This window comes from Mustela putorius, unplaced genomic scaffold (assembly GCF_011764305.1).
Source record: "Mustela putorius furo isolate JIRA1106 unplaced genomic scaffold, ASM1176430v1.1 tig00000139_pilon_pilon_pilon, whole genome shotgun sequence".
Lineage (NCBI taxonomy): Eukaryota > Metazoa > Chordata > Mammalia > Carnivora > Mustelidae > Mustela > Mustela putorius.
The window spans coordinates 12,604,018-12,620,038 of NW_025421293.1; the positions used below are offsets into that span (position 1 = coordinate 12,604,018).

Consider the following 16,021-nt stretch of genomic DNA (forward strand, 5'->3'; position numbering starts at 1 on the left):
TGAATGAAAAGGTGACAGAGTTCTGCTAAGGATGCTTTTCCGATCTGGGAGCAGAATTTACGCTCCCCAGCCTGCGCTTCCACAACACTCCCACCTCCACACACTCCACTGGGCACCCCACATGTCCCATCCCTGCCATTCACTCGTGGTCTGCCTCTCCTCAGCAAAGCTCGAGCTCGTGAGGGGCAAGAATGTGTGTCATCCCCAGTCTCCTCAGCATCAAGCATCCGGCCGCACATCTGAGATGCATTTCTGTTTTCTGAATGAAAGGGCAGAAATGAAATCTGAATTTATAAAAGGAGAGATTATATGCTGTGGAACAAAAATGAAGTACGCAGACCATAAAGGCAGAAGGAAATCCCAGGGCAGCCTGCCCAGCTGCCTGTTCTGTAGAGACGGACAGTAGTGTACAGAGGTACAGAGGTGCTGGGCGACTCCGGGACCCTAGGCTGAGTACACAAAGTGTTTCCACAATGATGACAAGCTTACTTTGTTATGCCTTCTCGAGTATTCTTCCAGGCTGGACTGATAGTCAAAATCTACACTGACCGACAGAACAAAAGCCGGTGGGGGCATAACGGCTTACTACCCATCTGTTGCATACAAACTTATGAGGGGGATATGATCTAGCTAATCTCAGGCCAGCATAGGGTTCAAGTCAACTAGAAGTTCCTGGATTTTTATCAAGAACATGCTTACAGTCATGATTTTGTGACTATTATAACTAAAATGCTCAGAACACTGCCTGTTCATTTCATATTTCTTTATGGTAGCAACATTTTTGCATAATTTTTTTTCTGAGGCTCTTTTCTCATTTCAGGAGTTTTCCTACGTAGGCTAAAAAAGTGTGAATCCACTTCAACTTTCTGAAATGAACTGAGAACCAAAGGTCCACTTCTGCGTGTGGTCTCCTGCGTAAGTCATCCTGATGAAGGTGCTTCCCAAAGACTTAAGGAATGGAAAGGGAGAAGTCTGAATCCTGAAGCACATTTGTGCTGGAAAGCTTCCCACTGGAGAACAAACTGTGGTGTAATTCAACCCTGTCTGCCTTAATACAGCCTCAGAGTGACATCCTGATGGGGAAATATATTGGAGTGCACTACGGTCAGCCCAGGAAAGTGAAGGGGGCAGCACAGCATGATGGTTATAGCCCCCAAGTCCATTCCAGTTATACAAGCAAACAACTAACTAACCCCCCGGGGCCAGCCGGCGGGTCGCCACTGCTGGTTTCCTCTGTCTCCAGCTCCGATGCTGACTCCTTAGTCCACACTGGGGACCAAACAGAAAGACAGCTATTCTTCTGGGAAATCCACTACGAGCTACTGACCCTCTGGGTTGGTGTCTGAATCTTGCTCCCCAGGAAAATCACAAAACGGTGACAGCCTTCAGAATTCCCAGATGGTCGTTCAGTTGTGTAGCCAGGGTGGACTGGAAAATTCTTACCTCACATTTTCCTAATCTGTGGAACTGTTGGGATTCTGCCTGAAAAAGCTACACTTAGCAAATACCCCTGGGCAAACAGCAAGTTACACTGACAACCAGCAGTCACGTTTCTTGTAGCCCCTACAACACCTGCAACAACAAGACAGAACTACACTAGGCTCCGAGGGTAGGAACCAGCTTTGTGCCTAGGAGGGTCTTCCTGGAGATCGTAAAAGGTGAGAGGGTACAGGTTGGGTGATTCCCTGAAAGAACAAAGAATCACAGGTAGTTCTATTGCTAGGAACTTGCTAAGTAGAACACACAGACTGGGTCTACATCTTAAGACCAATTTCTGGTTCCTATTATTTCTGATATAAATTCCATTGGCTTGTACACCTCAGAATAAAGTGTTTTGGAAAAGTGGGGAGTCCGGCTCTCTGGGTTTGGTAATGGTCTTCAGAGCTGCTGAGTGACCTTTTACTTTAACAGATGCTTTATGCTTGATTTTCTTAAGGCTTGATTTAATATTCACAAGCACACTGTAAAGATCTACAATTTTAATTATGTGCTATAATTGCCTTCTATAAGAGCCGAAAGAACATCATTTACGGTGATCAGCGATAAAACATTATGACAAAGCTGTAAAGGAAGAACGGGACTGTTACCAGAAGGTGACCAGTTGTTAGGCTGCAAACAGAAAAGCAGCAACCGGAGTAAGAACTTTCAACATGAGCTTAAAAGCCGAAAATGATCTGTAATATAAATAATCTCAACCAATAAAACGGTGAAAATCTCTTTGGGAGCAGACAGACTGGGGTTGAAAGTAAAACATGTAATTAACTGTGTGGCTTTGTGTTGCTGTTTATTCCCTTCATCTGCTTCCTCGTTTGTTACATGGGGATAATACTGACCCCTTAGGGCTTTTTTTAAAAACGAGGGCTGAGATTATGTATAATAGTTACACACTGGACACACAGAGCAGACACTCAGCAAATGATGACTGCTTCGCCTACTGCAATACCCTGCAATTTTCGTGCCCCCCGAAGTTCCTAGGTTGAAATCCTAATCCCTGAGCTGGACACAGGAGGTGAGGGCATCAGGAGGGGGAGGCTTCAGAGGGTAATCAGGTCACAGGGATAGAGCCCTGTGAAGGAGATTAGTGCCCTTATTAAAGGGGCCCTTCCTGTCGTGTGAGGGTACAGTGAGACGTCTACAGCCCAGAAGAGAATTCTCACCAGAATCTGACATGTTGGCCCTCTCCAGCCCCCAGAACAGTGAGACAGAAATGTCTGTGGTCTGCAGCATTTTGCTATAGCGGCCCAAACTATGACAACCGTTCTCATACACTTTAATTCCACGTCAGGCCAGATCATGCCTTCCCATTCTTACCTGACTGCTCGAAACCTGGGCTATTATGCCTGCCCTCCACAACCCTGGCCATTACTAAAGACATTGGTTCCTCTCTCCGCGTTCCCTCCATATCAGAAAATCACATATTATCCTTTTCCTGAAGGATGAGCTATGAAGACAGTCTAGCCCAGGTTGGACAATGTGGAGCTTGCAAACCTCAGAAGTTCTGAAGGAAGACAAATTGAACAGGTGTTTCCTGATTAGTGCCTTCAGAACACTGAGCCCATTCAAAAAAAGGAAAGGGGACACCAGGAAGAACAGAGTGCGATTATTTGATCCAGAAAAGAGTGAAAGCTCGAACACCAGGGGGACTAAGCATGGTCGTCGACTCTAGCCAACCACTGAGTAAACACAGCTTTTCACAGAAAACTCTATTTACAACTAACAACTGGTTCTGTGGCCTCATCTCGGCTGATAACCACGACTTCGCTTAGGATCTCCCCAGACGAGATGTGCGATGGATGTATGTTAGAGACGATGAAATGATTGCAGGGAAAATTCAATTTTCCATCTCCCTTGCTTGTGCCCTCTAAAAATCGCTTATCTTTTCATATCAATTATAGCGACAGCAAGAGCAGACGGAGTGCTTCAGTGAATGTGGCATCCAAAGGGATCTGGGCTGGCAAGGTTCTTATCGCATGAGTGAGTTGCAGTGTCGAGTCCCTCCCAAACCATGACAAGTTCCGGAATGTTCTGTTTAATTATTAAGCGCCTGCAATGACAGGATGCTAAGTCCTTGGTCACCTGAATGTGGGCATGCGGCTGTTTGCTGGCTAAGGTGAAGAAGTGAGATCCTAGAGCCAAGGGTAAAATTATCAGAGCCACGTCTAGTCACAGCCCTAGACTGCCATGGTCAGAAGACTTTTGTGTTTAGATGTCTGAATATAATATTTTCGATTGGTGTATTTTGCAAAGGGGTAGGAGAAGAGGTAGTTTTGAAAAATATTAAAGATGGACTTTGGGGGAGTTTTAAAATCTGATTAGGCAAGTCACTACCAGATGACCCTTTCTGCCCTTAAAAAATCATCCCATATTGGGAGAAGCAAAGGAATATGGATGCTTTGTTTACTGAATCCACTTAGCCCATCATTCTGGGATGTGGCTCACTCCCCGGGCAGAATCTGCCACAGCAGGTCCCCAGGAAGGGGTGGGAACACGAGGATGGGTGTGCATGTTGCTGGGACAGACCACGTCTTACTCTGTACCCTGCAGGGTGTACATCATGCACTGCATCATGGGGGATGGCAAGTGTGCTGTTAGGAACTGGAAGTTACTGCTGCACCATCCATCAGTTAGCGCTGACTCTCACCTCTCCCACCACACCCTTTGGCCCATCTGGGCTCTGGTGAACAAGTGGGGTCTCATCACAGCCACCCAAGTGTCCCTCTGTGGTTGCAAAAAGGTGCGAGTCTCTGGGCTGTGTGTGTGTGAACAGTATGCAGGCTTTACTGAGACTGTTTCTTGGGAGTGGGTATGGCATTGGAACAGCCTCCCTTTTTAAGTCAAAACCAAGCCCCTCTGAGACTTGGGTATGGAAAAGCCCCTCACCAAATCTCCAGTACAATGGGAGGGCTACTTCCCCTGAGCTCTGCCTTCTCCTCGGCTTCCCTCACTTGGACACAAGTTGACACCAAATCCCATACAGCATCCAAAATATATGCTGTTTCCTTTTCACAGGAAAACCTAGGGGGTTGGGGGCTCAAAGAAGCTCTGCCTTGAATCCCTAACTCCCCACTCACTATTCCTGTAATTTTGGTTGATTAACTAACTTCTTGGGGCCTCGGTACCCTCAGATTTGCAGTGGTGTTGGTCATGGATTCACAGGCTGTTGTGGGATTTAGTGGCAAAATGTCCACAAAATGCCAATCCAGAGGTCAAGGCTCATCCGGGCCCTACTTCTGCCTCTCCCTTAGGGACTCCCCGAATAGTACACTTATTTACAAATTATCATCAAATCTGCATATAGCTCAGAAGAGTTTCTGCTCTTACATCACCTAGAAGAATTCTGCAAAACTCTGTGCTCTTCCACAGCTGATGTGAGCCATGTTAACACCTCATGTTTTTTAAGACAGATTTCAAGGATTGCAGAGAATAGAATTTCTCATGTATTTTAATATGTGACTATGCTGATGTATTTTAATAATAGAGAAGGCTGCAGTACTCTTTTATGTGTGTCCAAAGGAATCCAGATACCTGACTGGATCTAAGTGGGTGGGTCTAAGCATCAGATACACATCATCATGCACTGAGAAAAACAAATGAATGAGCTCTAGTGTTTAGTGGCCAGAAATCTGTCCTCACTCCTTTTTCTTCTTGAACCTGCATTTTCATTCCACATCTCCCAAGGAATTTTGTCATAATTTATTACGTTCAGTGATTCAGAGTATTTTATTGATCACCCTATCACACCCTTTGATAAGGTATGCATATAAATTAAAATTTCCCAGCAACCATATGGCTCTGGGGTTAAAAAAAGTTCTCTTGGATTGAGTTACTGTTACAATTATTATTTGTACTCAATTAATCAAAACAAACATATAACCGATTTTGATGAATACTGCCTATAAAAGAAAAAAAAATCACTGAAAATGTATCTCTCCTTGAAATGGACAAGAGGTTTACACTGATTCTTACCCTACCTCCTTTCTGTAGATAAAACTCCTGTGAAATTATGTTCATGTAGAAAAGCGCATGAGGATGGGAGGAATTTTATTCAAGGATATCTCTGAATTCTTTTAGTCCCAGAACAAAGCCTAGAGTCGCGGTGCTCAGCACACACAGGCTTATTAGCGGCTCTGTAACGCTCCCTACTCCATCAGGTGACTCTCCAGGCTGTTCTGTCCACATGCTGATTCAGATATCTGGGCAGCTTCCAGCCTGTGGCCCAGCCACAGGGAATGGGGAGCACGAAGGTGGCTTGCTGCCTCTTACATTCCTGGCCTGGAGGTGACATACTTCATTCCACTTACATTTCAGTGACTAGAGTGAGTCACATCACCACCACCCCACCCCAAACTGCGAAAGAGCTGGAAATGTCTTCCTGTCCTACAAGTTGGTGCTGTACTGTGTTAGCAATCTTCCCAAATTATTTGTAATAAAATGTCAGCTGACAATGTGTGTGGGTCCTGCCTCATTTGGTGGACAGCAAGAAAGTGAAAATACCTAATTTATAAAATGATTTATTTCCCCACTATTAGAGCTCTTCACTTCCACAACTCTGACACTGATGTTTAGGATTCTTCCTCCCTTTGGCGTCTGGTGATTTACGCCCTCACACAAGGCCTGTATTAAAGGTTCAGGATGTGTGTGATTCGAATCCTGTGAGGGGGGAACCGGGGCAGAAAGCCCCTGGGATTCAGCACACACACCTGATTTTAGGAAGAACCCAAGAAAGCACCTGGAAATAGACTCCCTGAAAGGTCTATGGCCTGCTTGCCCCGCAGAAATCCATGTGTCCCCTGAGAGGTCTGCCTCGCCCGGTGTGAAGATGGCTGCTTTGGGAGATTGGGGATATGGGACTATTCCTGATTCATTCAAAGGTTTAGGGCACATTACAATTCACAGTTGAACCTGATTCCCTAACATCTACCAAGGGGGAGACTGGACTGAAGACGGCCAGAAAGGGAAAAGATGGGTAGTGTGGGAAGAGAAGACGAGCGATGGCAGGGGTAGGGAACAGATAATGCAATTTTGTTACATGGGCTGTGGAGAGAATTATGGACTTATTATTGCCTTCCTCGTTTCTGATTTTTATTTTTATTTTTTTCTTTTAAGCTGAAGTCTGGCTGGGAATCACCAGTTCTACTTGACTCTAAACCTGTCACTAATCCATATAAACATACATCTGTGGTTCAGATACAAATGTGAGAACAGGCATTTTTATCTGTTTTTAAAACCAGAACCATAAAAAGAAAACTGATCTTCACTAATACCATTTATTACACAAAACACATCTCTGGGGGGGATGGCCTCATGTCATACAGTATAATGTACATGACCTCGGGGGGAGAGCTAAACATGTTCATTTTCAAGAAGGTGCACAGATGTGTTTGTATCTGCAGGCTCTCAGAACTTGCCACAGGTAAGCGTCCTTGTGTGGAGTGGACCCTTGAACAACATGGGGTTTGGGTTGCTGCACCCCACACAGCCGAAAATCCGTGCAAAACTCCCCCAGAACTTAACTTCTAATAGTCTACTGTTGCTGATTACATAAGAGTCAGTTAATATACATTTTGTGGGTTAAATACATTATATACTATATTCTTACAATAAAGTAAGCTGGAGAAGAAAATGTTATTATGAAAATCATACAGAAGAGAAAATACATTTACAGAACTGTATTGTATATTGGAAAAATTGTGCGTAGAAGAGGACCCATGCTGTTCAAACTTGTGCTCTTCAGGGGTCAACTGTATTTGGTTTTAACTGAACTAACTCTCACAGAACAGATATGCGGATGAAAGTGACCATGGGAAGAAGTTCAGAGTCAAGGTGCTCCGAGGGGAGCACGAATGAGGATGACAGACAGCAGCACGCAGGTCTGCGCTGTCTGTGCAGGCTCTTCGTAGGCAACCGGACCAGATAAATAGTTCTCCTGAAACATATGTCACAAGAATTTGTCCAAAAAACTAAACCATCATCCGGAAGACCACTCACAAAGTGTTTATTGTGCCATGAGACACTAGGAACTAAAGACCAAATGAATCTGAAAGTTAATAAAGGGGAACCCCACTGACGTGGGCTCAGGGAGTGGGAAGGGAGGGCTGGAAGCGGAGAGCCCATGCTTGCCCTCGATTACAGGAGGAACTGTCAATTACAGACCTAAGCAGAATGCAGACCAGGAAAGAATCCTCAACTCCAGGCCCCTACAGGGAAGGACATGTAATGCATCTCCTTCAAGAAGTCAACCATGCCTTTGCCTGGGAGGCTTGGCCAGTTGAGCATCCAACTCCTGGTTTCAGCTCAGGTCATGATCTCAGGGTAGTAAGACTGGGCCCTGCATGCAGCTCTGCACTCAGAGGGGAGTCTGGTTGGGATTCTGTCTCTCCTCTCCCCTGCCCCTCTGCTGCTCACTCTCTGTCTCTCTCAAACAAATAAATAGTCTTTTTAAATAACAGAGCAAAACAAAAAGAAACGAACCACTCCTGCAACTCAGCCAATGAGGAACTGTCATCACCACGAACTCTTGCTTTTCTCCAACAGACTTTTGTTCAAATTCCCCTGCAACTTTCTCCTTGCTCTCCAAAAATAACACTCCTGTTTTGTTTCTTGAACTTGCCTATGGTTTTGCCATAGTTTGCTTGTCCTGAATTAGATACTTTATTATTCCTGAATAAACCCACTTCTGCTGGTAGAATAACTTGTTTTATTTTTGAGATTAGTGAGATGTTGCTGATGAGAAAGTTACTTGAGATAGCATTTATTTCACCATCGTCGCTTTTGTAGGATAGTTACGTGCTTCTAATTTATAAATAACTGAGTATGCACGTATGAGGTGTGAACGCACAAGGCTTATTTACCGATGGAGTACCTACGGAATTGCTCTAGGGATCCCAGGGTACACTCCATTCTGCTCATAACCAGCTCCAGGATGCCGGGACCAGAGAATGTCTTATGCTTCATTACACAGCCCCCTTGGAAGGTTCGATACATCCTAAATGATTAATTAACTCATTACTCTACCATAAAGTACACTTTCTATTTATGTTTCTGAAAATTCTGGCCGTGAAGTTCCGCCCAGTGTATGAAGCTATAGCTGTATTCTAAATTCATCATGTGTGGTGTGGACCCTGTCTCTGGACAGGCTTCCAGTAATATTGCCAACCATTCCTATTGCGTTGGGAATCGAACCCATGTCAGGATACACTTGAAGGTCTTCCGCCTCGCCCTCTCCCAGAAATATCTAAGGCAGAAAGAAAATGCGAGAGAATTTTATCTGGGCACACAAAAGCCATGTTTTACTGGGTGGTTCTCTCAGACGCCTGTTCCTAGACATTATTCTCAGGAATCCACTTTCAACTCCTACACATATATGAGGTCTGCACTTAAATTAGCATTATAGAGGACAAAAGAATGTTAAGTGGTCTTCAGAATGAAAAGCAAGGGTTTGTCAGCCTGAAGGAGGATCGGCTGAAATGATATCCTATCTGCGGATGTGGTTTGAAGAGGAGGCATTAAAACGAAAGAGGTGGAAACACGGGAAGGAGATGGGCACCGCTTCCTTTTCAACCCTCCTCCCCACCAGAGGCTCTCATTACCCTGGCCATCTCACACGCTGGGTCAGACCGAGGACGTGCCAAGGCGTGCATAGTGGCGTCTGCACAACGATGGACTCATCATCCTGCAGAATTCCTCTCATCTCCCGACTCTACCCTTTTTTTCTGATTTTAAGAAGAAACTCTTATTCACGTATTAATTCAGTTCAGAAGATCTGATCCACCAAAGTTCACTCAATGTAAAATCTTCAAAGTGAAAACCAAAAGCAGGTTGACAGGTTTATAAAGCCTGCCTGGGTTCGACCTCAGAATAGAAACGTCTACTCTCGGGTGAGCTCAGCCCATTCTTTTTCTGGCGTGCACCTGAGCTGCGGGAGCGGCTATGAAAAATTCATGCAGGACGCTTCCAAAGTCCCACCTACGTCCTTAACATCTGCTGGCTGCACGTCACATTAAAACTTCAAAGCGAATCTAGCCCTGAGATGGCAGCGGCTTTCGCTGGGGAGCAGGAGAATGGATAGCTCGGAGATGGCCTCTCCTTCTGGACAGGAAGTGTCTGTGCAGAACACACTGCAATTTGTCTTCTTAGCCCCACAAAAGGGGGAGAAGTGGGAAGAGACAGTAACACCACCTCCTAAACATGCACGGAACAGTGGGCAGCGTGGGGAGGGGCTGCGTTTCCCTTCTAATTGCCATGCTTTTTTAAAGATTTATTTATTTTTTATCTCAATCCTCTCCCTATTTTTTCTGCCTATAAGCTTTAAATATAGCCAAGACATTTAGAGACTGAAAAGGGGGTGAGGTTTTGAGCTCTATAGTACATCACTGTTTGGGAAGATACATTATTTCCTCCTGTTAGCTGGGTGTTAAGGGCATCACTCCTTTAGACGTTTTGAGACAGGGCTGGCCCCTGGGTGTTCTTCCACTTCGACACTGGGCTGTCCTGCAGTTGGAATGGCTTATTATTATGACAGGAAACAAGAGGTGGGGCCGCCTGGTGCTCTACAATCTTAAATTAATTACAGTACGATCCACCAGGAATTTAATTTCCAGTACCTGACCACCTCAATCGTATTCCCTACATAAACCTTCCTTATTTTAGCCTCCTGCTGCCGAAGAAAAATTTATCTTCATTAAATGATAATGGGCGATAATACCTTTTGATTCTTCAAAAATGCTGGCTGGCAAGTTTTTAAGAAATGTCATCAGTCTTGGTTGGTATTTTTACAAAGCCTCCATCAGAAAAAAAAAAAAAAACAAGATATCTATGTCTGCAGCACACAGCATGTCCTACCACGAGCACGGACGGGTCTTGACACCTAACCCCATGATAAGCCCAGAGGTGTTTCATGTCCCCCTTCCCTGGCCTCACCAGGTGCTGGCCATGGACCTGAGAGCGGGTTCTGCTGCTGAAAGCATTTGCTGTGATCCAGAAAGGAGCAGCCCTTACACATACAGTTCTGGGGATGTCTACAGATTTATCAGTATTTCTCGTCTTTAGAGGTTTCAAAAGTAGAATTTTCAGTGAGAAAATGCATAATAGAGTGCCATTTAACTTTTAGCTAAATCCAATATGTCAACAGAATGTTATCCTGAGAATCAAAATAAGGCTGTTTCCTCCACCCTCTGATTCCTCGCACGTTACTTGGTCCCAAATAAAAAGCAAAGAATATATAAGGAAACAATATGCAGGTTTTCTCCCAAGATTTACAATAAGTCCATCCACATCATCAACCTCTTTCTATCTCACTGTCCACACATTTTACCTGGTGCCAATGAAAAGATAAAAATATACAAGGGAGCAAAATGCAAGGCAGTTAATTATAATATTCATGAGCTGTTTCCAATATACTTCTTGGTTGGAGTAGAAACTGAAATTATTGAAAAGAATTTACATATTCCAATTACCTAACACCATGGTATTGCATTAGGATGGCGACTTGCAAATTCATTGTATTAGTTTTATTTCCTACTGGCCATTCTAGAATGGGCATGGGGGAAACTACAGGTACAGACTATTCCACAGCTCTGTGATAGTAGCATCATGGTAACCAGATGATTTTTTCCTCCCTCTTCCAACTGGCTAAGGTCAATTTCCTTGTTTCTGACCCAGAATTCTCCCAATCTGACCAATTATTATCCTGGTATATATATTACAATTGAGTGCTAAATCAATTTTCTAACCAGAATAAATGGCTCTAACTGTAAAGCTCAGAAATCACTAAAGTAATCAATCTATTTGATAATATAATTTCCATCCTTTATTATCAATATTGAAAAAAATCTTGGTAAGTCACATTTGTTTCTATTATGATTCAAAGGGTCCTTTAAATAGCACATCATGGTCTGTGTTTTGTGAAGCCCTCATTCAGTCAATGCACATAACTCTCCAAGGCATTAAAAAGGCCACAGTGACAGCCCAGTCTGCACCTAGTCTGTGCTCTGGAGACCAGGATTCAGCTCCGAGGAATGAGGTGCTGACGGCAGGATGACGGCCATTGAGGAGCACCTACCAGGAAGGTGACAGGCCCGTGGCAGCACACTTTGGTCTCCTGCCCCATGTTTGCTAGAGACATTCACCCAGTCAGTCTACTCAACTTCACATAATCATATCCCTCAGGGAGCACAAGGAGCAAACACTGAACACTGTGATCCAATCCTATGTATGACATGAGACTTTCCAAACCACCTGTAGGGAAAAGCTGCCCTTCGAGGTGTTTCCTAAAGAGACAACATCTACTACTACACAGACAAACCCATTTAATTCGTTTTTATTTGATGTGATCATCAAGTTTTGAAATTTACAAGCATTTCCCAACTGTATGCTCTTAGGAACAGTGTCATTGCATTTCATCCCAAGAAACTTCACGCTGGCAACATCTGGTGACCTGCCTGAGAGATGCACATTTTAATAGCCCAGAGCTCTTGCTTCTGGCCATTTCCCCCTGCTGCAGCAATCAGCTCTAGCTAGTAGACTTTTTAGAGCCTTCTTTTAAAGGCCAAATGTTTAAACTGAGTTTCCTCAAACTTAGTTTCCTCAAAGTAAAATTTCCTTAAATAAACTAAAGGTGTAACTGTAATTTGTGTTCTCTTCATTATTCAGTTAAATCAGGTAGGAAAAAAATGGTCAGCTGATTAAAATTAAGAAATATTGTTAATCTGAGGCACCTGAGTGATGCAGTCAGTTAAGCATCTGACTCTTGCTCGGCTCAGGTCATGATCTCAGGGTCATGAGATCAAGCAAGACCTGTGTGAGACTCTGCACTGGGTGTGGAGCCTGCTTAAGATTCTCTCTCTCCCTCTCCCTCTGCCCCCTGCTCTCTCTCTATCTCTAAAATAAATAGATAAAATTTTGAAAAAAGAAATACTGTTAATTTTAAAGCAACTTAGCATATATGTATTTTCTCAAAGATCTTATTTTTAAATTAAACTTATATAAACTATGCTTAATCTAGTCCCAAAGAAGGTTCATAGTTACAATTCCTCATAAATCAGGATTTTTTGTTGTTGTTCAAAACAGTATGCAGTCACAGTCCGTGGAAGCAAAAATATTTTAAATCCCCACTCAGATAAGAACTCACAGTCAGAATTATCTGTTGTGCTCTGTTTTCTGCATACCACTTCAAAGAAAGCAACTATTGGCACTGAATCCATCTTAAACCATCACCACTATCTCAGAGGGATTTACTGCGAAATATCCCATGAGACATATATTAATTAAATCAAGATTTTTTTCACTTTCAGAATTACCATTCGGAATTTCAGAACTCACTTGTGACACTCAAGTGAATGAGGGGACTGGTCTTGTTCTCCCCGTTCCGCTCGTTGACGGCCTGCGCGTAGTAAGCCCCAGCGTCACCCGCGGTCGCGGCGAGGATTACCAGTTGGTTCTCCAGCGTGATGGCTCTGTGTCAGACAAGAGACAGGGTCAAAACCACTCCATGGGACTTCTTGTTCGTAAGGCAAATTAATTTATTAGGCCAACTAGAAAGGAATGTCCCAGATACAGAAAAGCTAGAAGGATAAAAAAACAAACGTACAGGCAGACCTCAGGAATATGGTGTTGGCTAAGTCTCCTGCGCAGTTCACACTCCTGCGGGGAGGGTCTGAACCCTCTGACCCTTGGCTGTGAGGAAGACAACATTTTGGAACAGATATATCTAAGGTATGTTGAAACTCAAAGTTTCCTATGGGAATGTGTAACAAGTTAGAAGAAAATCCAGAAGAGCTGGTCTTTTCCCTTCAAGTAGGGCTGTTTGATCACACAGTTGTCACAAACCTTGCAAATGCAGGGCTAGATCACCCCAAACCTGGACTGGGGGCAAAAGAATTCACTGCAATTTCCTTCACCTCCCAAGGAGCCTCATTAGAGCCTCTGTACCTCTATTTCTCAACTAGTGGGTTGAAGAAAAGTTGCCAATGGGCAGTGCTGACCCCTTCCACTTGATTTTCCCATAACCACTAATGCTAAGACTGCACATTTTTCACCTGGGCCACCTCCCCTCGTTCCAGAGCACGGTCTAGCCCATCATCATAGAGACCCTCTCGTATGCCCCAGTTCTGCTACAAAAAGGAACCTCAGAGATACATTTGACCCACCACCTTCTCTTTAGAAATGAGAAATAGAAAAGATCATAGAGGTTAAGTTATTTGTTCAAGGTAATAGAGCAACATGACAATACCAGAAGGAGGACCTGTCTTCCCACAGGTGGACTAGTGCTCTGCTGGGCAGATCACACACAGACTCACCAGACTACTTATTTAAAAGAAGAGGAAGAAAAGTAACAAAGATATAACTTCCATAAATCCAAGCAGCTTTCAATGAAAATAAATGTCCTAGGAGTCCTTTGCTCTTGCTATAATTTGCAGAATTTGTTAACAAAGCAAAAAATACAAAGGGTGGACTGGGCGTTGCAAGAAAGACACACATTCTGAGCACCCAAGCACTCTTTTGTCCCAGCTCTTATCCAAATGCCAGAAGCACCCAGGATCTGGAGTGAGCTGTGTTGCTGCCCACAGGGTGTTCCTCTACAGGGAATATGTTTATTTGTTCATTTTAAATCCTAGACAGTTGCCGCCCTTCCAAATTCAGGCAAGATCTCTGTTCTTGTAACATTAAAAAAAAAAAAAAAAAAAAAAAAAAAAAAAGAATGTAAACTGCATGACCAATCTGAATTTTACTATAATAATAATCTTTTTCTTCTTGCTACTTTCTGGAAAGCCCCTTTAGACACTCTCCACTTTTGCACATTATACAAGATTATCTTACGAAGTTACTGCTTATTCAGGATTCCAAAGGATATATTGCAGTTTGAGGTCTCTGTGACTAATCTACCTCTTTTCTCACTTACGAAAATTTCCCTATTAACAATTTTTCAATTTTTAGTCCCATAAAAATATCTCAAAGAAGTTTTACTCTAATTATTTATGACTCCTTTATAGATTCCTTTATAGAGCCATAGAAATTGTTCCATTTTATTTTAGTATATGTTACGCTGGCACCTAAAATTAAATATGAATATTTATTATACCTAAGTTACACATTTAATAGTACAATTTAAAAAACTGAATATGTCATAACTTTTTTCACTAACATCTAATTTTTGCTGTAGTAATTTCAAATATGCCTAGTATCTCTCAGAATTATTCTTCAAAAATGCCTATTAATTCTCTATATTATTTATGACATTGTCTCAAGGGTATTGAAAATGAAAAGTACACATAAAGAATAAAAATATTAAAGTTTACATCTATTATAATTTGTATCTTTAAGTTCATTTTTTGCCCTTCTAGGTTTTAATTTCTAGATGATTTTAAATCAAAACTTATGAAGAAAAACTTGTCTAAGCCAAAAAAGACAGCACAAAAATGCCAAAACTTTAGAGAACACTAGATTAATGAGGATCAGTTCCCCAGAAGACTTTATTCTTTCTTCTCATCCAACTCTTTCTGAGCAGAGCATTTATACAAAAGAAACTGAGTTTTTAAAATGAAAATTGAACCATCTGAAGACATTCTTCTTAATTTCAGATGATTCAGATCATTGTTATAATGCTTAAGAACAGCAGTTTTTAAAGACACTGAAGCAGGTCATTTACCATGCATTCATTCTGAGTCTTCCTCCCTAACAGACCCCGATGATTCTGCTGTGCCCACGCCCGGCCCAGGTTGCCATGTATGCCATGAAGCTGGCCCTTCCTAGCACCAGGTTTGGATCTTCGTCATCAGAGGCCAGTTCAGGTACGGGCACCACATGCAAGACCCGAGGAAGTGGCATGGGACCCAGGCTGCCCGGCTAGACAAAGGGGAGGAGCACACTTGGGGGCGAGCTCTCACCCCTGTTGGAGAACAGGCAGGAGGTCCCACACTTAGAGGCCGCCAGCTACCCTCACAACGCTGGGGAAAGCATGTGTAGACAAAAGCAGGAGGGACAGAATTTTGAAAGTCAGAGCACATTAGACAATAGCGTGAAGGAGATGATGAGAAAATAAGCTAAGTGATCCTTTCCTGTGAATCTCCTACGTGTCCATAAAACATTCTGGGAAAACATCAGGTTACTGAGCTGGGGGCTGACTTCCCACATCTATTCCACATCCTCACCATTTTACAGTAGGCCTCTGGTTTGGAGAATTGACCCTCACCAGTCTAAACCAGTCATGGTGATCCAATCCCTCTTGCCAGGGACTGACAGAGGAACCCGGGCGAGAGCCGGTTGGCCTGGGGCAGTTATCTGGTGACTGTCCTTGCCCTGAGGCAGTCACACCCAAGTTCTTCTCAACGGACAGAAGGGCGGGATTGCCACGTCCTCCACCAGACATGAATGAAGAAGCGTGCTGTCCAGATGTTCACCTTGGCAACTTTATGGCCACGAAGGGAACAACCTTAGCATGAAGCTGATGAGGTTGGTGGCAGGACAGAGAGAAAAGGAAGTAGCTAAGTCCTTTGCCTTGATAACCTGACTGAGTCAATGACCC

At 43.4% G+C, this 16,021-nt stretch overlaps 1 protein-coding gene across 3 annotated transcripts in view; it reads right to left on the reverse strand.

Moving 5' to 3' along the window:
* The window catches only part of SDK1 (sidekick cell adhesion molecule 1), an 883,892-nt gene that overhangs the window by 332,886 nt on the left and 534,985 nt on the right, over window positions 1-16,021 (reverse strand). For all 3 annotated transcript variants that reach the window (XM_045075163.1, XM_045075162.1, XM_045075164.1), the window contains exon 5: window positions 12,820-12,953. In XM_045075163.1, the coding sequence (XP_044931098.1) occupies window positions 12,820-12,953 (134 nt within the window). The remainder of the gene's footprint in view (window positions 1-12,819; window positions 12,954-16,021) is intronic.